This window comes from Microcaecilia unicolor, chromosome 1, assembly GCF_901765095.1.
Source record: "Microcaecilia unicolor chromosome 1, aMicUni1.1, whole genome shotgun sequence".
In the NCBI taxonomy this organism is placed as follows: Eukaryota; Metazoa; Chordata; class Amphibia; order Gymnophiona; family Siphonopidae; genus Microcaecilia; species Microcaecilia unicolor.
In genome coordinates this window covers 685,768,578-685,791,097 of record NC_044031.1, presented here as the reverse complement: position 1 = coordinate 685,791,097, position 22,520 = coordinate 685,768,578, and the positions used below count along the sequence as shown (strand labels likewise).

Here is a 22,520-nt window from a genome sequence, read left to right as displayed (position 1 = left end):
AGAAGGCCTTTGACTGGATGGTATGGCACTATCTTTTTGCAGTAACGCGGAAAGTGGGCATGGAGGTTTTTTTCCGGAAGGTGGTGGAAGTTTTATATTTAGATCCGCAAGCATTCATGTAGGTTAATAGAAAGAGATCTCCATTGTTCCCCATACGGCAAGGCATGGGACAGGAATGTCTGCTGCAGGGGCGTCGCTGCTATGGGTCCACGGGGGCCAGGGCCCTGTAGATTTGGCCCTGGACCCCCCTACCATCGACCCCCCCCCCCCCCCCCGCTCGCCTGCCCGCTCGCTACCCGTCGCCTACCTGGACTGGCGGGGACCCCATCCCCCGCCAGCCGAAGTCTTCCTCCTTCCTTTCAGGTTTCTGAGTCTGACGTTCACGGGGGTAGTTTCTTTTCACAGATATGCCAGAATGGAAATATCAGTCAGCTGTTTCCGGGTATGTAGCGGTCTTAAAGAACGCTATCGCCATTTTGTAGCGTGAGAAAGAAAGCACGTGAAGACACTGGAGCTAGTAAGCCGGTAAGCCAGGAACATTTTTAGATGTATTTAATGAGGAAGCGTAGTAGTGGTATGAAGGTTGACTCCTTTCTTTTCCTTTTTATTGCAATAGATTTGGTGAGTGGAGGAGTGGCCTAGTGGTTAGGGTGGTGGACTTTGGTCCTGGGGAACTGAGTTCGATTCCCGGCACAGGCAGCTCCTTGTGACTCTGGGCAAATCACTTAACCCTCCATTGCCCCATGTAAGCCGCATTGAGCCTGCCATGAGTGGGAAAGCGCGGGGTACAAATGTAACAATCAGTGATACTCCGCCTTGATAAAGCATTGCGAAACAGGCACCTGTCGGGGTGTATGAACTCACCAAAAGTACAGATAAGTGCCGTGTGCTTAGTTAAAAGACACTAAGTGTCATGATATGTTTATCAATTAATTAAAAGAGTTCAATATAAGACATTAGTGAGAGGTAGGTGGGGGACGAGTCTATGATTATAAATATTAACACGAGCAAAGATTCACTGGAGAGTGAAATAAAAACAGCCGTGTCAATTGTATGAGACTCCACTCCGCATAGTCAAGATATTAAGCTGACTCGTATCCTAGAAATAAGCAGTGGATTTTCCCCAAGTCCATCTTAATACTGGCTTATGGACTTTTATTTTAGGAAGTTATCCAAACCTTTTTTAAACCCCGCTAAGCTAACTGCTCTTATCACATTCTCTGGCAACGAATTCCAGAGTTTGTTTACACATTGAGTGAAGAAATATTTTCTCCATCTTGTTTTAAATTTACTACTTTGTAGCTTCATTGCATGCCCCCTAGTCCTAGTAATTTTGGAATGAGTAAACAAGCGATTCACGGCTACCACACCACTCATAATTTTATAGACCTCTATCATATCTCCCCTTTGCCATCTTTTCTACAATCTGAAGAGCCCTAGCCACTTTAGCCTTTCCTCATAGGGAAGTCGACCCATCCCCTTTATCATTTTGATCACCATTCTCTGTACCTTTTCTAATTCCACACTCAGGCTTATTTTCGAAAGAGAAGGACGCCCATCTTTCGACACAAATCGGAAGATGGGCGTTGTCCTCACAGGGTCGCCCAAATTGCAATAATTTGGTCCAGTTTTTATGACCAAGGCACAAAAAGGTACCTGAACTGACCAGATGATCACTGGAGGGAATCAGGGATGACCTCCCCTTACTCCCCCAGTGGTCACTAACCCCCCCTCCCACCCTCAAAAAAGACCTTTACAAATATTTTGTGCCAGCCTCAAATGTCAAACTCGTCCATCGCAGCAGTATGCAGGTCCCTGGAGCAGTTTTAGTGAGTGCAGTGCACTTCAGGCAGGCGGACCCAGGCCCATTCCCCCCCCCCACCCCACGTTACACTTGTGGTGGTAAATGTGAGCCCTCCAAACCCCAGTAGAAACCCACTGTACCCACATCTAGGTGCCCCCCTTCACCCATAAGGGCTATAGTAGTGGTGTACAGTTGTGGGTAGTGGGTTTTAGGGGGGGTTTGGGGGTCTCAGCACACCAGGTAAGGGAGCTATGTACCTGGGAGCTTTTTCTGAAGTCCACTGCAGTGCCCCCTAGGGTGCCCGGCTGGTGTCCTGGCATGTCAGAGGGACCAGTGCACTATGAATGCTGGCTCCTCCAATGACCAAAGGGCTTGTATTTGGTCGTTCCTGAGATGGGCGTCCTTAGTTTCCATTATCGCTGAAAATCAGAAACAACCAAGTCTAAGGATGACCATCTCTAGGGACAACCTAAATGTCAAGATTTGGGTGTCCCCGACCGTATTAGCAAAACAAAAGATGGACGCTCATCTTGTTTTGATAATACGGGTTTCCCCGCCCCTTCGCCGGACGTCCTGCGAGGACGTCCTCAGGAAAACCTGGGTGCCCCTTTTGATTATGCCCCTTTATATCTTTTTAGAGATGTAGTGACCAGAACTGCACACAATATTCGCGGTGCGGTTGCACCATGGAGTGATACAAAGGCATTATAACGTCCTCGTGTTTGTTTTTCATTCCTTTCCTAATCTTCTATTTGCTTTCTTAGCTGCCACCACACACTGAACAGAGGGTTTCAACGTTTCATCAATGATGACACCTAGATCCCTTTCCTGGTCAGTGACTCCTAATGTGGAACCTTGCATCATGTAACTATAGTTTGGGTTCCTCTTTCCCTCATGCATCACTTTGCACTTACATTAAATGTCATCTGCCCTTTGGATATCCAGTCTCCCAGTCTCATAAGGTCCTCTTGTAATTTTTCAAAATCCTTTTGTGATTTAACAACTTTGAATAACTTTGTGTCGTCAGCAAATTTAATTACCTCACTAGTTACTCCCATCTCTAGATCACTTATGAATATGTTAAAAAGCAGCAGTTCTAGCACAGACTCCTGGAGAACCCCACTGTCTTTTAACTAGTTTTTATTCTACAATAGAACACTACCTCCTATCCCATGACTCAATTTCCTCTGGAGTCTTTCATTAGGTATTTTGTCAAATGTCTTAATCCAGATACACAATATCAACTGGCTCACCTTTATTCATGTTTGTTCACCCCTTCAAAGAAATGTATGTAGTAGATCGGTGAGGCAAGATTTCCCTTCACTAAATCCATGTTGGCTTTATCTCATTAATCCAGGCTTTTGAATATACTCTGTAATTTTGTTCTTTATAATAGTTTCTACCATTTTGCCCAGCACCAACGTCAGGCTCACTGGTCTATAATTTCCCAGATCAGCTCTGAAACCTTTTTTTCAAATTGGTTTTACATTGGCTACCCTCCAATCTTCCGGTACCATGCTTGATTTTAAAGATAAATTACATTTTACTAACAATAGTTCTGCAAGCTAATTTTTCAATTCTATCAGTACTCTAGGATGAATACCATCTAGTCCACGTGATTTACTACTCTTTAATTTGTCAAATTGCACCATTACATCTTCTAGGTGTATAGAGATTTCATTCAGTTTCTCTGACTCGTCAGCTTTGAATACCATTTCTGGCACCGGTATCTCTCCCAAATCTTCCTCAGTGAAGACCAAAGCAAAGAATTAATTTAATCTCTCCGATATGGCTTTTGTATTTCCTGAGTGCCCTTTTTACCCCTCGATCATCTAGCAGTCCAACTGATTCTTTTGCCTGTTTCTTGTTTCTGATATACCTAAAAAAGATTTTACTATGTGTTTTTGCCTCCAACGTAATCTTTTTTTTTTCAAAGTCCCTCTTTTCCTTCCTTATCAGTATTTTGCATTTGACTTGCTAGTTCTTATTATTTTCAGACCGGATCCTTCTTCCATTTTCTGAAGGATATTCTTTTAACTCTAATAGCTTCCTTCACCTCACTTTGTAACCATGCCAACTGTTGTTTGGCCTTCCTTCCTCCTTTTTTAATAAATGGAATATAACTGATCTGAGTGTTTTTGAATAGCATCTACGCCTGATGTAAATTTTTTACCTTTGCAGCTGCTCCTTTTTTTTTTCCACCATTCTTCTCATTTTATCATAGTCTCCTTTTTGAAAGGTAAATGCTAACATTGGATTTTCCTGTGTGTATTTACTCCAAAGCTGATATCAAATCTGGCCATATTATGATCACTGTTATCAAGTGGCCCCAGCGCCATTATCTCCTCCACCTGATCATGTGCTCCACTAAGGACTAGGTCTAGAATTTTTTCCTGCTCTTGTTGGCTCCTGTACCAGTTGCTCCATAAAGCAGTCCTTGATTTAGTCAAGGAATTTTACCTCTCTAGCATGCCCTGATGTTACATTTACCCAGTCAATATTAGGTAATTGAAATCACCCATTATTATTGTGTTCCCCAGTTTGTTAGCCTCCCTAATTTCTGATAACTTTTCTACATCTGTCTGTTCATCCTGTCCAGGTGGACAATAGTACACTCACTATCCTTTTCCCCTTTACACATGCCCTCTTTAACATACAATTCTACCCCTCCACCAATTTGATCCACCCTATCACTGCAATATAATTTGTACCCTGGTATGACAGTGTCCCACTGGTTATCCTCCTTCCACCAGGTCTCAGAGATACCTTTTATATCTAACTTTTCATTTAGTGAAATATATTCTAACTGTCCCATCTTATTTCTTAGGCTTCATGCATTCGCATATAGACATTTCAAACTATGTTTGCTCACATTTACATTTTGCTCAGCAGTTGACAGTGATAATTTGCAATCTTTTGTCTGCTTTTTATTTAAATACAGCTGGGAGCTCATTTTCCTATGTAACTCTGTACATCTAAGTGCTTTGAAAATACACTTCCTGATCTACTATAGTCTCTATTGCAACCTTGCTATTGTGATACCCTTTCTTCCCTGTTTTGGTGATATCTTTGAAAGATACCTTGTTCCGAACCATGTGCTTTTGAATGATTGTTGTCCTTCCTCCACTTTCTAGTTTAAAAGCTTCTCTGACTCCTTTTTAAATGCCAATACCAGGTGGAGCCCATCCAGTGGTGTGCTGGTAAATTTTTAACAACAGGCTCTCTCCCCAGTCCACCTCGGCACCCCCCCCCCCCCCCCCCCCCCCGTCCACCTCTGCGTCCCCCCATCCACCTCTGCGCCCCCCCAAAATTGCAGAGCTGGCTATAGCTGGGGGGGGGGGCAATGCATTACTCTCTCCAGGAAAAAAAAATTAAATGATCCCAGGTTCCAATCTAATTCATGTTTAATGTGGGATAAAATGCCATAAATAAGTAAATAAATATAAACTTTTAATGTTGAGCACCTGATTTTCAAAGTGAACATATTCCAAACACTATAATGAAAATAAAATGATTTTTTTTCTACCTTTGTTGTCTGGTGACTGTTTTTCTGATCATGCTGGCCCAGTATCCGATTCTGCTGCTATCTGTCCTCTTAACTCCGTTTCCAGGGCTTCCTTTCCATTTATTTCTTTCTTCCTTTCTTCTTCATTTCTGGTCCTCAGCTTCTGCCTATTTTCTTCATCCATGTGCAGTTTTTCTCCTCTCTTCCTTTTCCCTCATCTCATCTCCTTCCTCACTCTTCTCTCCCCTCCATCCATGTCCAGCATTTCTTCTCTATCCCCTCCTCTCCCCTGCCCTCCATCCACCCATGTCCAGTGACCCTCCTATCCCCTGCCCTGCATGCACCTATACCCAGCGATCCTCCTGTCCCCTGCCCTGCATGCACCCATGTCCAGCAGTGACCCTCCTCTCCCCTGTCCTCCATCCACCCATGTCCAGTGATCCTCCTGTCCCCTGCCCTGCCCTCCATCCACCCATGTCCAGCAGTGACCCTCCTCTCCCCTGCCCTCCATCCACCCATGTCCAGTGATCCTCCTGTCCCCTGCCCTGCATGCACCTATACCCAGCGATCCTCCTGTCCCCTGCCCTGCATGCACCTATACCCAGCGATCCTCCTGTCCCCTGCCCTCCATCCACCCATGTCCAGTGACCCTCCTGTCCCCTGCCCTGCATGCACCCATGTCCAGCAGTGACCCTCCTCTCCCCTGCCCTCCATCCACCCATGTCCAGCAGTGACCCTCCTCTCCCCTGCCCTCCATCCACCCATGTCCAGTGATCCTCCTGTCCCCTGCCCTGCATGCACCTATACCCAGCGATCCTCCTGTCCCCTGCCCTGCATGCACCTATACCCAGCGATCCTCCTGTCCCCTGCCCTCCATCCACCCATGTCCAGTGACCCTCCTGTCCCCTGCCCTGCATGCACCCATGTCCAGTGACCCTCCTCTCCCCTGCCCTGCATGCACCTATAGCGACCCTTCTCTCCCCTCCCCTCCATTCACAAATGCCCAGCGACTCCCTTCTCTCCCCTGCCACCCCCTCCCAACTTCGGCGAATTCAACTCCCTCCCTCCCTCCCTCCGGATCCGGTCCCTTACGTCAGCGACTTCACGAATTCTTCGGGGTCGCTGCAAGCGCTGACTCTCCCACACTGGCGCTGCAGGTTCACATTTTAAAAATGGCCGCCGAGACTTCCAGAGGCGGCCTCCAAGACTTCGGCAGAAGTCTCGCGAGGCCGCCTCTGGAAGTCTTGGTGGCCATTTTTAAAATGCGAACCTGCAGCACCAGCGTGGGAGAGTCCAGCGCTTGCAGCGACCCCGAAGAATTTGTGAAGTCGCTGACGTAAGGGACCGGATTGGGAGGGAGGAAGAGAGCCGGCTCACGCAATTCAACAACTGGCTCACAAGAGCCAAAGTTAACAACCGGCTCGTGCGAGCCGGCTCCAGCACACCACTGAGCCCATCATTCTGGAATAGGCTCCCCCTTCCCCAGAATGTTGCCCAGTTCCTTACTGATGTAAAACCCTCCTCCCTGCACCATTGCCTCATCCATGCATCGAGACTCCGGTGCTCTGCCTGTCTCTTGGGCCCTGTGCGTGGAACGAGGAGCTGTTCTAAAAATGCTACCCTAGATGTTCTGGATTTGAGCTTTCTACCTAAGAGCCTAAATGCATTTGTGTATTTATTATTATTATTATTATTGCATTTGTACCCCACATTATCCCACCTTTTTGCAGGCTCAATGTGGCTTACAGAGTGTTGTTATGATGCAGTCATTACATGATCTTAGATAAAGTCGATAATAAGGTAGGTAAATTTAGAAGTAAGAGCTAGGTAGGTATTGTAAGAGGTATTTTGGATGTCATGACTCTTGGAGCTTGGTAATTAGAAGCCCCAATATCATGGAGTATAACCCTGGCACAGCAATCACCTGAAGTCTCTGTTAGTTTATGAAGTCTCTTTTATTGAATAAATCACAGATAATTTACTCACAGATAGATGTTCAGGATACAGAGACTTCTTAATCTGGAGGCTGTGGGAGGTGGAGATCTGAAGAGAGGTAGTTGTATTGCAGGGGGAGGGGAAGGTAGTTGAACAGGTAGAAATAGTCCAAAGCTGGGTGAGTGGAATGTGCGATATCTCATTTGCTCACACCTTTTTCAGTAGTAGCTCAAAGTGAGTTACATTCAGGTACACTGGGCATTTGGCTTCCAGAACCTTTCTCGCACATTTTCCTATGTCACTGGTACCACATGTACCAAGACAGCTGGTTCCTACCCATGCAGATCTCTTTTGTTTAAACATAACTAAATGTGCTATAAGCATCTAATATAGTCCATTGGTTTTCTTATATTTTGTTCTTGTGATGGCTTACACTGTGCCAAAACTGGAAATAGTGAGACAGAATAATTGCATATTTGTAACATCCAAAACAGTTCCCTGCCACTATCATCACTCAAAGCTTTTATACAGGGTTCACAATTTAGAGATGTTTGCAACTTAAAGCAACAAATCCAGCAATATATACAGCCATTTTCTCTGAACACAGAGCCAGCTGTCAGGTATTGGGATATAGGTGTAATCATGGTCTGGTATTACACTTTCAACAGGATCAATGAGACTGTGTCTACTGGTAGAATTGTTAAGGACTGATGCTGAGGGTGTTACTTCAGCTATGTAATTGCTTGATACAGTCAAAATGGGAACAGTTTTCCAGAGGCAACCAATTACCTTGGAGACTATTTTTTTCTATAAGCAGCAATGAACCGCCTAGCTGATGGGTTGTTATTACTGTCCCTGAGACACCAAATGTTTCTAAAAAAAATAAAAAAAATAGCCCCAAATGATCTTGGAGGAGTAGCCTATGGTTGGGGCAGTGGACTTTGATCCTGGGGAACTGAGTTCAATTCCCACTACAGCTCCTTGTGACTCTGGGCAAGTCACTTAACCCTCCATTGCCCCTGGTACAAAATAAGTATCTGAATATATGTAAACTGCTTTGAATGTAGTTGCAAAAACCTCAGAAAGGCAATATATCAAGTCCTTTCCCTTTAAAGGCACACAGGAATTTCATTTGATAGTCAGGTTTACTAATCAGCAAGTCATAGCGCATCAGCAAACTGTCAATGCTGCTTTCCCTTAGCTTCTATATACATTATTTGATATCTCTCTTATAAATAGTAGTACATAATATTAAGGGCATTTTTACAATATAGCACTCCATTCCACAAAACAAACCATCTTTCTCTTTTGATCTAGACACAGGAAAAAAAAAATGTTTAAATGCTCCCAGGTTTCAACCTAATTAATGTTTAATGTGGGGCTATAAATGTAATTAATAAATAGATAAAAACTTTAAATATTGAGCACCTGATTCTCATAACAACATACAGCCAACTTTTCAAAATTATTGGGGGTGCTAAGCCCAGTGGAAATAACCCCTCCCTGGACACATACAAGGAATTTTCTCATTATTGGGGGTGCTGAAGCACCCACAGCACCCACAGAGTCGGCTCCTATGCATAACATGATGTATGTTTTAGTGACCCTTTACCAGGAGAAAAAAAAATGTCTGCATGAATACATGTGCTAGGGAGTTCCTATAACCAGCCCCACCAAATGACACACTGATAACGATTTATAAGAAATTACTACTCAACTCTGAAAAGTTATTCCGTTATTATACTTCCCTCCATGTACATACATATGCTGCACAATCCGGCATGTTTGAAAATATAAGTGAGGTTAAATAAAAATGAACGACAACGACGATTGCAGCAGCGAATAGGTTTGCTTGCATTGTTTTGAGAGTACTAGATGACGACTCTGCGGGAGCATGGGAAACAGCGACTAACCAAATTGGCTTCAACTTTTTGACGTCATCTCGCCTCTTGCTGTCTTCACCCTCCACTCCGTGGTGAAAACCAAGGAGGTTTCTGGTGGAAACGCAGTAGGTTAGATAGTCCTAGATCTGATCCGGAAGAGGAAGGTCACTCTTGATTGACGTGGTGGTCGTCGTGTCAGCATTTTACTAATTGGAGCAAAGGTGGTCTACTACTGCTGAAGAGTGTGAATGTAAATAAAGATCGTCAATGAAAGGCCGGCTGCCTTTTCGCAGCTGTAACTCTGAAATAGAAAGAGAGAGGCCCCCCTGACTCTGAGGTGAGGCTGCGCCCTGCTTCAAATCTCCGAAATTTAAGTTCCCTGCTGAGCTCAAGTGAAATAAAAAAAAAAATAAACAAATAAAAAGCCCATGTAATAAGAATAGGTAGAACTCAATATTAAAGCTTTAACACAGGTCTTTACCTATGTATTAAAATTTAACTCAATGGTTTATATAGTAATGAAATTCAGGTTGTTGTTGGAGGTTTTTTTCCCACTCTAGTGCGTGAGTCGTGAACAGTGGTACACCCGGGGTCTCCAGGGGCCAATGCTTGTATTTGCTTGTCTGCTCCCTAAACTTCCAATACACGTCACAAAGGACCCTAGTCCCCCCCCCCCCCCCCCCCCACACACACACACACACACACACACACACACACAGTTCATCTAGTGCCCCTTCCAGCTGGCACCTAAGAGCTTTGGCCCCACTCAGAAGCCCCCCACCCTGTCGGTTTGCCACTGGTTGTATCAGTGCTAAAATGAAAGCAAACTTTATTGCATTATAAAGAAAGTATAGTTCTCAGCATTAAAAAAAAAAGGTCTTGCTGTAAAATGTAAGGAAATAGAGCTGGTTAGAGGTTATTCTGTTCTCTCAGTGCTTCCAGAACAAGCCTTCTCCAAATGGAAACAAGTATCCTGCAGGAAATATGGTGTTAATGTGTTTGAACAAGGTATTGGAAGTGGTTCTTGTGAGAAAATATTGAAGTAGATTATTTGATTCCTGAGTGCTTTGCCTTCTGTGCTTTTGGCACCCAGTTGTACCCCATCTTATTTGTTGTGTGTTTTATGTTAGGAGTGAATCTTTAGAGGACAAGTGTTTGTTAGTTTGTATCTCTCTTGATAGGGAGGTGAGGAAGGATGTTATTTGTGAGAGAATGGAATGTGGAAGAAGAGGTGAATATATGAGTAAGTGAGGCCAGTTTGGTGGGTGAGCATGAAGAGTTTATGAGTGGTGAGAAAGAAGGAGGCATGAGTTGGCAAAATAAAAAGTAAAAGGCAGGAGGAAACCCTTGATAAAGATGGATTTTCAACAACAACAAAAAAGGCAGGAGGAAAATAGTAATGTGAGACAATGGATGGCTGGAGTTGACAGAGTAGAAGATGCTTTCAACATAGAACAAGAAGATCTGGGAGAGTATTCCAGATGGACATCAGCAGCCGCAATGTGTGCAACAGAACCCTGCAGCAGGTGCAACACTGCTGGAAGAATACACACTAGTAGGTAAAAGCAAAGATGGCCCAGACAGCCAAGAACTGCAAAATACAGAGAGTGACTCACTGTACACTATTGGATTGAGACAGCTGGAGGGCCTGGTATGGGCAATGCTTCTGACTGAAGCTGAATCCAGAACTACCGCCCCCAGCACACGCCATTTCCTGCTCTACAAAAATATTTTTAATTTTTGTAGCGCCAATGTTTATCTGGCGTTAATCAGGCACACTGCCCAGTTACTACCGGCTTAGCACGGGAGCCCTTACCGCCACCTCAGTGGATGGCGGTAAGTACTCCTCCCTGAAATAGCCATGCAGCAAGTGAACTACTTGCCGCATGGCCATTTCTTAAAAAAAAAAAAAAGACAGCCTTTTACCCGCTGCAGTAAAAGGGGGCGTCAGCGAGCGTCAAAAATACATGCTGATGCCAGCGCAGGCTCCCTTTTACTGGCGCTTAGTAAAAGGGGCCCTGAATCTTTGAAGCTTTCATTCCCAACAATGAACTGAGAGTAAAATACGATGAAGTCACAGAAGAATTTGCTGCTACGGTAGTAAAAGCATTGAAAAGCAACAAAGCCAGCTTAGTTACACTTAAGGCATGTTAATGTTTGGTGTTAAGGCACATTAAGAGCAAAAACTTAGCGCATTTTAGTAAAAGGGCTCCTGCATGTTCCACTTCTGTTTATGCTGTCTATTTTACATGTTTTAATGTGTATTGTGTTGAAAATTTAAGTAGCATACTATGCCATACATGTGTATTGTTATTTGAATATTTTTTTCTGTTGAAATTTATAGCCTTTGTCCAGATTGTTCTTGTTATACACTGCCTTGGGTGAATTTCTTCAAAGAGGTGGTAAATAAATCTTAAATGTGTAATTTAACTTTCAAAATTACAGAGGGTACGATGTACTCTCAAACTTTTCATTTGCTTTTTTTTCTGCAGGTAGAATTTTATGGAGAAAATAATTGATTTGAAAATACAATGCATGCATGTTTCTGATCTTGCCCAAAATATGCCTCTAACATCTCTCACAAATACAGCAAGAAATGCTTGTGCTGTACAAATCTGTGCATACTTTTATCTGCATTAAAACAGGGTAGTATTCAAATAGCCAGTTTACCTAAGTAAACTACTATTTACTTGTGTAAATGGCTTTTAAAATTTCCCTCAGGAGTACAAAAAAAGAGTTATATAATTAGAATATTGACTATCAAGTGAACCCAATGGTTCCTTTTGATTTCTGCATTTCTAAAACCACTCTCTCTTCATCTGTGTTATATGTTGATGGTTGTTCAGTCCTGTCTACATCTAAACTTTGGGCAACAAAATGTGATTCATATTTTAAAATCATCTTCTATTTTCAGACCAGTTGTAATCTGTGATGGACCAGCCTGCAAATTCAAGGCTTTGTAAGCCAGCTCTGACAATGGAAAAAGCTGCAGAAATTATTGATGCAGTATTTGGCTTAAAGGTTTCTGAAATCAAGTCACTGCCCAGCTACGATGACCAGAACTTCCTTGTAAAGGCTTTAAACAATGAGACAAGTACTGACATCACAGAGTATGTCCTGAAAATAACTAATGGCACAGACAGCCAAAATGCAAGCCTGATTGAACTCCAGACCAGTGTTATGATGTTTCTGAAGGAAGAAGGATTTCCCACTGCCACCACAGTCCCTACCAGACATGGTAATACAATGTCACTGGAATCAATAGGTAACAACTTAGCTTTCTTATTATATATAATATGACTATTGGTTTCTTATAGCTACCCATCAACAAGTTGATTTGTGAAAAATCTGAACCTCTTGACTTTTTCACTAGCGTAGGGCTGCTCTGTGATTTTTCTGATAATGTCTGCTTTGTTACCAATTGAAGTTCCTTTCTTGTACAAATAATTTGCTGGAGGGTATACATGGAAGAATTTTCTGCAAAACTCAGAATGTGTTCTTTTTTGAGATGACATTTGTGGACAGTGATGAGAAAATTTAGTTGCCAGGTCTGTCTGGCAAGTTTAAAGTGCAACAATATCTGGAAGTCCTAGTGAAAATGCAGATGTTCAGAATGCTGAATCAGACTGTTTGCCAGGCGACACACTGCTCATGTTGACCAGATTTGTGCAGTGGGTTGTGTTGATGGCTGGGCACCGTCTGGAAAGGCCATAGGAACCTGAGAGGCTGGAATTTTGAGTAACAGCCATGCTGATTGGACATTTTATTTATGTATCTATGTAAAAACATTTGTTATACCACCCTTCACTGTACATAACAGAGCGTTTTATATCACCAATAAAACTGTACATAAAAAAATAAAACAACTCTGAATTCTTACAGAATATCAGACTCTTAACATACTATATAAATAAAAAACAAAACATGAGGAGGGGTGTGTATAAAACAACAATTCAATCTATAAATGTATATTGTGATTACAAAAGGGTAACAATAATAATAATAATAATAATACATCATTTAAAGTAATGCAAATAAATTGCATAATTCTCAACTTGTGCTGGCTGTAAATTAAAAAAATAATCTTACTAAACTACCCAAGAAGGTTGAGTACAGCAAAGGAAAATATCAGTCTTTGATAAGGAATGATATTCTGCAGGCTGGCAAATGGGATATATCCTTTGAAAGTATGGATAGGAAATAATAGACAGATTGGTCTCATCTGCCAATCTACTATGATGTCTTGTAAAAGTCTTCACATCCATGCAAATTTTTTACATTCTACTACTTAAAAAAATATAGCTAAAAAATGCATTAAAGTAGGAAATATTCAGAAAACAATTCACAATCTGGTTTGAAGTCGTCATACCCTTTGACACAATATTTATTTATGTTAAAAAAAATGTATATCCCGCTCTATCTGCAATGCTTAGTGGGTAACAAATAAAACATACATAATTGCACATTAGTTTAAACATCACATGACTAATATCAAACAATACACAACAATAACAGAACAAAAGTAATGCCATCATGAATCCTTATCACACTGATTGTAATCAGTGAACAGCTTTTAATGATAACTATCTAAAACCCCATTGCCATTCTTAGCTCAAGAGAAAGTTTTTTTTTTTTCAAATAAATATGCTTTTAGTTGCTCCTGAAAGAGAATCAACTGCTGTATCTTCTGCAGCTCAACAAGTGATGGCATTCCATACATAGTATTGGTCCTGCCACCTGAAGCCCCTTTTGCAGCAATAAGAGTCATGAGTTCTAAGTGTCCTACCAATTTTGCCCAGTGGGATGGTGCAGATTTTTTGACCATTCTTGGCAGAATAGCTCAAGCTATTTCAAGTTAATTAGGGATCATCTTTGGACTACAGTCTTCAGGTCTTGCCTCAGATTTTCTAATGAATTTCAATCTGGGCTGTGACTGGGCCTCTTGAGGACATTCACTTATTACTGTGCCACTCCATGGTTGCTTTTGTTTTGTGATTAGGGTCATTGGGTCTGCAGAAGAGCAAGTAATCTTCACAGCAGACCAAGAGATTTTGCTCCAGAATCTCTGTGCTTTCTACCATTCATCTTTCCTTTAGTCTTCACATTCCCCACAACATAACGCTGCCACCTTGCTTTACTATAGGGATGATGTTAGCATGGTGTGATGTGCAACTTTCTCCCACATGCATTCGGTGTCCCCTGAGTTCTTTGTTCTTTATAAACACAAAGTGGCATACCATATATCTCTTCTTCAGCAGTGGCCCTCCTTCTTGCCACCCTCTATGTTTGTGAAATAATCTTGAAATTGTTGAACTGCTTCCACTTTTTTCAGCCGCCCCTGCAGTTCTTTTAAGGTAATCTTAGGTTTCACAGTGGCCTTTCTCAGCAGTTGCCCTAACTCATGTCTATTGACTTTGGAGGAATGACCTGATTGAGGCAGTGTTTTTGCGATGCCAAACTGGTTCTATTTGGCAATGATCCGGAAAAAAAACTATGTTCATCTGCAAGACATGATAAATAAAATTCCCAATGTTGATGTCATATTACTCACTAGCGACGTGAATGCATTAATTGACAGCAACAGATATGATCCAGAAAATGTTATTGGTCCACATAGAACAGCAAGACAAACTAATAACAACTGAGAATGCTTAATCCTCCCTCTCCCCTCAAACAATCTGTGCAGTGGTAATACCTATTTCACCATAAAAACATCCACAGGAAGACATGGCAGTCACCAGATGGGAATGTCAACAGCAAAATCTTACATCTGTGTGAACAAGCAATGGAGGTCAACACCTCAAGATTTAAGAACATTTAGAGAGGCTGATATGGGCTCCAACCATCACCATAATAACTAAGCTCTGTCTGAAGGGGGGGGGGAGAAGTCTACATCAGGGGAATTGCCAGAAATCCAGTTCTTTTGTGGGGGACCAGGGGTGGACTGGGGGCCAAGCATGTCCTCTCAGCTCTTTTCTCCAAGCTCGCCCAACTCCCACCACTTCCTCCCCCCCCCCCCTCACCCCCCATGGCATCTGTGACTGAAGCACTGGCTTCCTCACTGTTGAGGCAGCAGGGGCTTAGCCAGAAAATCTTTTTGACTGAGGGGGCTTGGGCATCCCCACCAGCCATTCATCCAGTGCAGCAATTTTGGAGGGAGCCTGAACCCAAAATTGGCCCCCTCCCCCAATAACTGTGCCACTGGTCTGCATGTTCATATGCAATGGAGAAATTAAAAGACCGTGGAACCGTTGAACAGTTAGATTTAAGCTGAATAACAAATTCCATATTTTACAACCAGCAGCTGACAACAAAGAACAATGGACACTTCAACCAGGCAGTGAATGAAATTGCAGAGGAGATAATTGGGCACAGAAGGGGGGGGACCCAAGGAAAACACTGGCTGCAGGATAGAACATGGCAATTGACAGATGAAAGAAAGACTGCCAAAATTCAGCAAGAGCAAGCAAGAATATGGGAAACAGACAGATAACAATTTCTGAATCGCTGAGACAGAGGAAATTCTGAGCTGACAAAAAAAGCTTTGTTGGAGAAAAAGAAGAGGTGCAAGAAGCAGCTACAAGGGCACTGTATTGAACTGTTAGAGAATTGACAGGAGGAAAAAGTAACTCCAGCATTCCAGTCAAAAAAGGAAGAGAATGCACAATGGGTAGAATATTTCAGGGAAACAGAATCAGCCAAAGCCTTACTTTTTAAAATGTAAATAGTTACAGTTACATTTAAAAAGTAACTATGATTATTTTTGGTTACTTTTGACCTTGGATGGATGTTTTGTTTATTTACTTAGATTGTAAGCTCTGTCGAGCAGGGACTGTCTCTTCATGTTCAAGTGTACAGCGCTGCGTACGTCTAGTAGCACTTTAGAAATGATAAGTAGTAGTAAGTAATAGTAGTAGTACTTCCAAATTTGATAATACTGCCATTCACCAAATATACAACATTTAAAAGTTTTTTTATACACTAAGAATAAAATTGGCTGGCGGAGATGGTAACAGCAGCAGTAGTGGATATTGGCGCTAGCAGTAGAGAGCAGCCTCTGGACTGAACTACCAGAGCGGGGAGGAAGAGGCACCAAGAAGCAATACTCTGTCTGATGGGGAAACTACCGCCACCCCAACCCTTACAGTTGAGACACCCATGCCTACCCCCCTCCCAATCTCTTTCCACATCACTCCACATTCAGAGGCCATACAGTTATGGAGTGGAGCAACTATGAGTTTGTGCTCCCCTGCGCCATGTGCTGACAGTGTCTTGTCTCTTTTGTTGGTGAGCCCTTAGGTTCCCTAAGGCCCCGAAAGACCTCAGAGGACAGCCATGCAACCCCGAATCTTCACCCGCGGCAGCCGCCGTTCACCAAGGGTTGAGCCCCCAGCTGCAGGCGGCCAGCAGGACTGCTGGAACCGCGGGGTGACGGCTGGCCTGGCTGGTAGTCAGCAAACACAGTCTATGGATTGACGGCTAGCAAGGCCGGCTAGCAATCCGTGGGAATATCCGCTCAGTCTCTGGATGGCGGCTAGCAATCCGTGAGAATATCAGCACAGTCTCTGGATGGCGGCTAGCAAGGGCGGCTAGCAATCCGTGAGAATATCAATACAGTCTCTGGAAGGCGGCTAGCAAAGGCGGCTAGCAATCCGTGAGAATATCAACACAGTCTCTGGATGGCGGCTAGCAAGGCCGGCTTGCAATCCGTGAGAATATCAGCACAGTCTCTGGATGGCGGCTAGCAAGGCCGGCTAGCAATCCGTGAGAATATCAGTACAGTCTCTGGATGGCGGCTAGCAAGGCCGGCTAGCAATCCGTGAGAATATCAGCACAGTCTCTGGATGGCGGCTAGCAAGGCCGGCTAGCAATCCGTGAGAATATCAGCACAGTCTCTGGATGGCGGCTAGCAAGGGCGGCTAGCAAAGCGCAACACGAACCCACTGTGCCTGCTTCGGATACAAAAACCAGAAGCGCCGATGTCCGCCAGCCCCAGAGTTAAATATCGCGCCTTCCCGCCTCCGACGGCGAGTCTCTCCAATCCGACCCTGGGAGTCGGCAGGGCCTCTTCGGATAGGCTCTGCCTGAACTCCCGGGTGGAGACTTCTCCTGGTCCTCCAATCGGGTGTAGGGAGGCGGAGCTCCAGAGCCCTCCGACTCTGGGGCGGAGAGGACATCGGCCCCGTGCTCTAGCGCCGCCATTTTGGGCGGCGCGGGTCTCGTCCCGGCTCTCCTTCCTGCGAGACCGGCCGTCGCCGGCCGCCGATCCCGACCTGGGCTGCCTGTCCCGCGGCGGCGCTGGTCCCCCTGCAGAGGCCGGTCGGCCGTCCTCCCGCGCCTTGGCCACTGACTCCCGCCCCCCGCAGCGAGAGGAGAGCAGGTAGGCGCGTAAGACGCGACAGTATCTCCCCCGGATGCCCCCTCTCCTCCGGGGCCCGGTTTACGAGGGAACCGTGCGTGGAAAGCCCTTACCAAGTCCGGGGCATGCACGTTGACAGCGGGTTCCCAGTAGTTGTCTTCGGACCCGAAATGCTTCCATGCGATCAAATAGTACAACTTCCCCCGTCGCCTCCGGGAATCCAGAATGTCTTCAACTTCATATTCCGGATCGGGATCCGCCTCGGGGGCTACCGCCTCCTGACTTTGCGGGTGCCACCAAGAGCCCCAGAAACTCTTCAACAAGGAGACATGAAAGGCATTATGTACCTGCAGAGTATTTGGTAGGCGCAACCGGTACGTTACTGCTCCAATCCGAGATTGGATCGGAAACGGCCCAATATACCGTGGTCCCAACCTCCACGAGGGGATGCGAAGTCTTAGGTATTTCGTACTGAGCCATACCTTTTGTCCCGGTTGTAACACCGGGGCGGTTCTCCGGTGGCGATCAGCAAAACTCTTGTACAGCATCATTGAAATTCAAGGCTTTGTCCACAAGCTGTTGTCAATACACTTCATTTACTTCAAAAAGGCATTTGGTAGTGTGAACAGGGAATCAGTCTGGAGCATTAGAAGAATACATGGCCCCATTGGTACATCAGCATATTCAAGAACATTTTCTTGAACTCTAGATGATGTGTAAAGATGCATACTAGCACCACAAATTTCTTCAATATTGTCAATGGTTTGTGACAAGGTTGTGGTCTCTTGCCACTTTTGTTTCTTCAGGCTGTAGATTTTGCCATGTGTAAACTACCGAATAGGCCAAATTGTGGCAGCTGCTGGAAGGATCAGAACTGGCTCACACTCTTGGACTTGCTGATGATATAGCACTGCTGGGAGAAACAAGAGAGAGCCTGTAGGAACTGACCACCAGCTTGGAAAAGTCTGTTGGGAAGACTGGACTGAGAAAAGACCAAGATCGTGCCATTTGGTGGTCAAACTTGTACATAAATAACCATTAACCAACAATATGTCAAAAACATGGACATGTTGCTGCCAAGATAATTGAAGTTATCCAGTTAAGGCAACACCAAGAGGGATCTCAATTGTAGACTTGGCAAGGCTTCATCACTATTTCAATGAATGTGTGGAATATGGGGAACAACATTAAGCAACACTATGATGAATATTAAGCTCTATAAAGTTTTCATCCTGCCAACTGTGATCTATGCCTATGAAACATGGAAAATTACTAGAAATATAGCACAAAAACTCAATGTATTCAATCAGAAGAAGAAACCTTGGTATGACTCATGACCATAATTACAAATAAGATTCTGAGAAGTTTCTCATGGAAGCTCCAGGATATTTTATTTCATTTTATTAAAAATTTTATTTTTATTGAACTTTTATATTCTGAATATCTTAATAAAATTCTGATATCCCAAAATCACAATGCAATGGACAGCAACGTGTGGGAAGAGAGAGAGGAGAACCAGAGAAGACTGGGCATAGCACAGCCAAAGAAGATTTTCAGTACCTTAGCACCAACTGGAAAGAAATGGAAACTGTTGCAACTGATCAAACATACTAGCAAAGGCTTTTGCTGCCCAATGTACTCAGATGTACAGACACACCTAAGTCTAATGATACAGCTGACAGTATCCTAATGGAAGTGCAGACATATTTGAAATTATCTTGTAACCTTCCCCCAATTTGTATCTTTTGAATGACTTTTCAATTCTGGAGTTCTTTCAGCAGCTCAGTGTTTGGCATGTTTAGACTTCAAATTCACCTCATAAAACACTTCATACAATATAAACAGTATGATTCTTCATCCAGCTAATTTGAATTAGTTCAGCTATTATCATTGGGAATAGGTGGGCTCTATTCACTTATTACGGACCTTGTTAAGGCAGTTTTTGGAAACTGGGCTAATTTGGATTTGCTGTGACAAAGGGTGTGAAGACTTAACAGCTGGTTTCTTATAAATAACTGTTCAGATATGTCTGTAGTTGTTTGATGTTGCAAGTGTAAATTATGTTGTGTAAATCAGTGAAATATATTCCTACTTAAAAGCATTTTGAATTGCATTTTTAGATAGCAGAATGTGAAATGTATGTGCACCTTATGTTACTATAATAGGACAGTCAATCTAAAAATGTCAATTAGTTCAAGAAAGAATGTAATCTAGTTTATTTTAAAAACATATAAGCCACCTAAAACCTAAGTGGATTACAAAAGCACACATAATGAAAGCTATCAACTACAAAATCTAGTGTAACACTATGATACATAAACTGTGACACTTTCATGTTTCCCTTATACAGTGGTGGAAATAAGTATTTGATCCCTTGCTGATTTTGTAAGTTTGCCCACTGACAAAGACATGAGCAGCCCATAATTGAAGGGTAGGTTATTGGTAACAGTGAGAGATAGCACATCACAAATTAAATCCGGAAAATCACATTGTGGAAAGTATATGAATTTATTTGCATTCTGCAGAGGGAAATAAGTATTTGATCCCCCACCAACCAGTAAGAGATCTGGCCCCTACAGACCAGGTAGATGCTCCAAATCAACTCGTTACCTGCATGACAGACAGCTGTCGGCAATGGTCACCTGTATGAAAGACACCTGTCCACAGACTCAGTGAATCAGTCAGACTCTAACCTCTACAAAATGGCCAAGAGCAAGGAGCTGTCTAAGGATGTCAGGGACAAGATCATACACCTGCACAAGGCTGGAATGGGCTACAAAACCATCAGTAAGACGCTGGGCGAGAAGGAGACAACTGTTGGTGCCATAGTAAGAAAATGGAAGAAGTACAAAATGACTGTCAATCGACAAAGATCTGGGGCTCCACGCAAAATCTCACCTCGTGGGGTATCCTTGATCATGAGGAAGGTTAGAAATCAGCCTACAACTACAAGGGGGGAACTTGTCAATGATCTCAAGGCAGCTGGGACCACTGTCACCACGAAAACCATTGGTAACACATTACGACATAACGGATTGCAATCCTGCAGTGCCCGCAAGGTCCCCCTGCTCCGGAAGGCACATGTGACGGCCCGTCTGAAGTTTGCCAGTGAACACCTGGATGATGCCGAGAGTGATTGGGAGAAGGTGCTGTGGTCAGATGAGACAAAAATTGAGCTCTTTGGCATGAACTCAACTCGCCGTGTTTGGAGGAAGAGAAATGCTGCCTATGACCCAAAGAACACCGTCCCCACTGTCAAGCATGGAGGTGGAAATGTTATGTTTTGGGGGTGTTTCTCTGCTAAGGGCACAGGACTACTTCACCGCATCAATGGGAGAATGGATGGGGCCATGTACCGTACAATTCTGAGTGACAACCTCCTTCCCTCCGCCAGGGCCTTAAAAATGGGTCGTGGCTGGGTCTTCCAGCACGACAATGACCCAAAACATACAGCCAAGGCAACAAAGGAGTGGCTCAGGAAGAAGCACATTAGGGTCATGGAGTGGCCTAGCCAGTCACCAGACCTTAATCCCATTGAAAACTTATGGAGGGAGCTGAAGCTGCGAGTTGCCAAGCGACAGCCCAGAACTCTTAATGATTTAGAGATGATCTGCAAAGAGGAGTGGACCAAAATTCCTCCTGACATGTGTGCAAACCTCATCATCAACTACAGAAGACGTCTGACCGCTGTGCTTGCCAACAAGGGTTTTGCCACCAAGTATTAGGTCTTGTTTGCCAGAGGGATTAAATACTTATTTCCCTCTGCAGAATGCAAATAAATTCATATACTTTCCACAATGTGATTTTCCGGATTTAATTTGTGATGTGCTATCTCTCACTGTTACCAATAACCTACCCTTCAATTATGGGCTGCTCATGTCTTTGTCAGTGGGCACACTTACAAAATCAGCAAGGGATCAAATACTTATTTCCACCACTGTATATGTTGTATGTGTGTGTAGGAAGTTTTTAAAGCCTGTTTTTACACATGAAAATGGCACTCCTAATATTGCAGAGGTATACACTTGTAAAAAGTAGGTATGCCACAAGACAGCAGCTGCTTTTACTTAATAGTGGAAGACTAGCCTAGTGGTTAGTGCAGCAGACTGATCCTGGGGAACTGGGTTTGATTCCCATTGCAGCTCCTTGTGTCTCAGGACATAGGAGACAACTTTTCAAAAGTATTGGGGGTGCTAAGCCCGATGGAAATAACCCCTCCCTGAACACATACAAGGAATTTTCTCAATATTGGGGGTGCTCAAGCACCCACAGAGCCAGCTCCTATGTCTCAGGGGCCCTTTTTCTAAGGTGCACCTAAAAGTGGCCTGCACTGCTGTAGATGTGTGTTTTGGACACGCGCAGGTCATTTTTTTCAGCACGCCCGGACAAAAGGCATTGCTTTTTTTGTGTGTGTGGGGGGGGGGCCAAAATGGACATGCGGCAAAATTAAAACCAGCACGCGTCCATTTTCTGTCTGAAACATTACTGCCACCCATTGACTTAGCGTTAAGGTCTCACCCGCTAACCGGGCGGTAAGCGGCCAGCGCGCATAAACTGCCGATTACTGCTGGGTAAGCGCCAGACAGTAGAAAATAGAAAATATGTTCTACTGTGTGTTTTGGACGCGCATCAAAAATGGATATTACCACCTGGGGCATGCGGTAGCCAGGCGGTAGTTCCAATTTAGCACGTTGGATGTGCATAGGCACCTACGCGCCTTAGTAAAAGAGCCCCTCAACCCTCCATTGCCCCAGGTACAAATAAGTACCTGTATATACTATGTAAACTGCTTTGAATGTAGTTGCAAAAAGCACAGAAAGGCGGTATATCAAGTCCATTCCCATTCCCCATCTACTTATAGACACTTCAGAGTGCATAGCTTGAATGAAGCTGGGTGGAGATATATGCATGTTATATTTATTTATTTTTATGTGCATATTTTATAAAACACAGGGCTAGATTCAGTAAATGGTGCCCAAAGTTAGCGTGGATCATCTCGGCGCCTAAGCTAGTATTTGGTAAAGGAGGCTCTGC

General features: G+C 43.8%; 1 protein-coding gene across 4 annotated transcripts in view; it reads left to right on the top strand.

Moving 5' to 3' along the window:
- HYKK (hydroxylysine kinase) overlaps positions 1-22,520 on the top strand; it is a 70,530-nt gene that overhangs the window by 9,021 nt on the left and 38,989 nt on the right. The window contains exons 1-2 of one of the 4 annotated variants that reach the window (XM_030190383.1): positions 9,248-9,464; positions 12,042-12,392. In XM_030190383.1, the coding sequence (XP_030046243.1) occupies positions 12,059-12,392 (334 nt within the window). In that variant the 5' untranslated portion in view covers positions 9,248-9,464; positions 12,042-12,058. Of the gene's footprint in view, positions 1-9,247; positions 9,465-11,502; positions 11,530-12,041; positions 12,393-22,520 lie in introns of those variants that run through there. The other 3 variants (XM_030190385.1, XM_030190386.1, XM_030190384.1) reach the window with 3 other exon arrangements.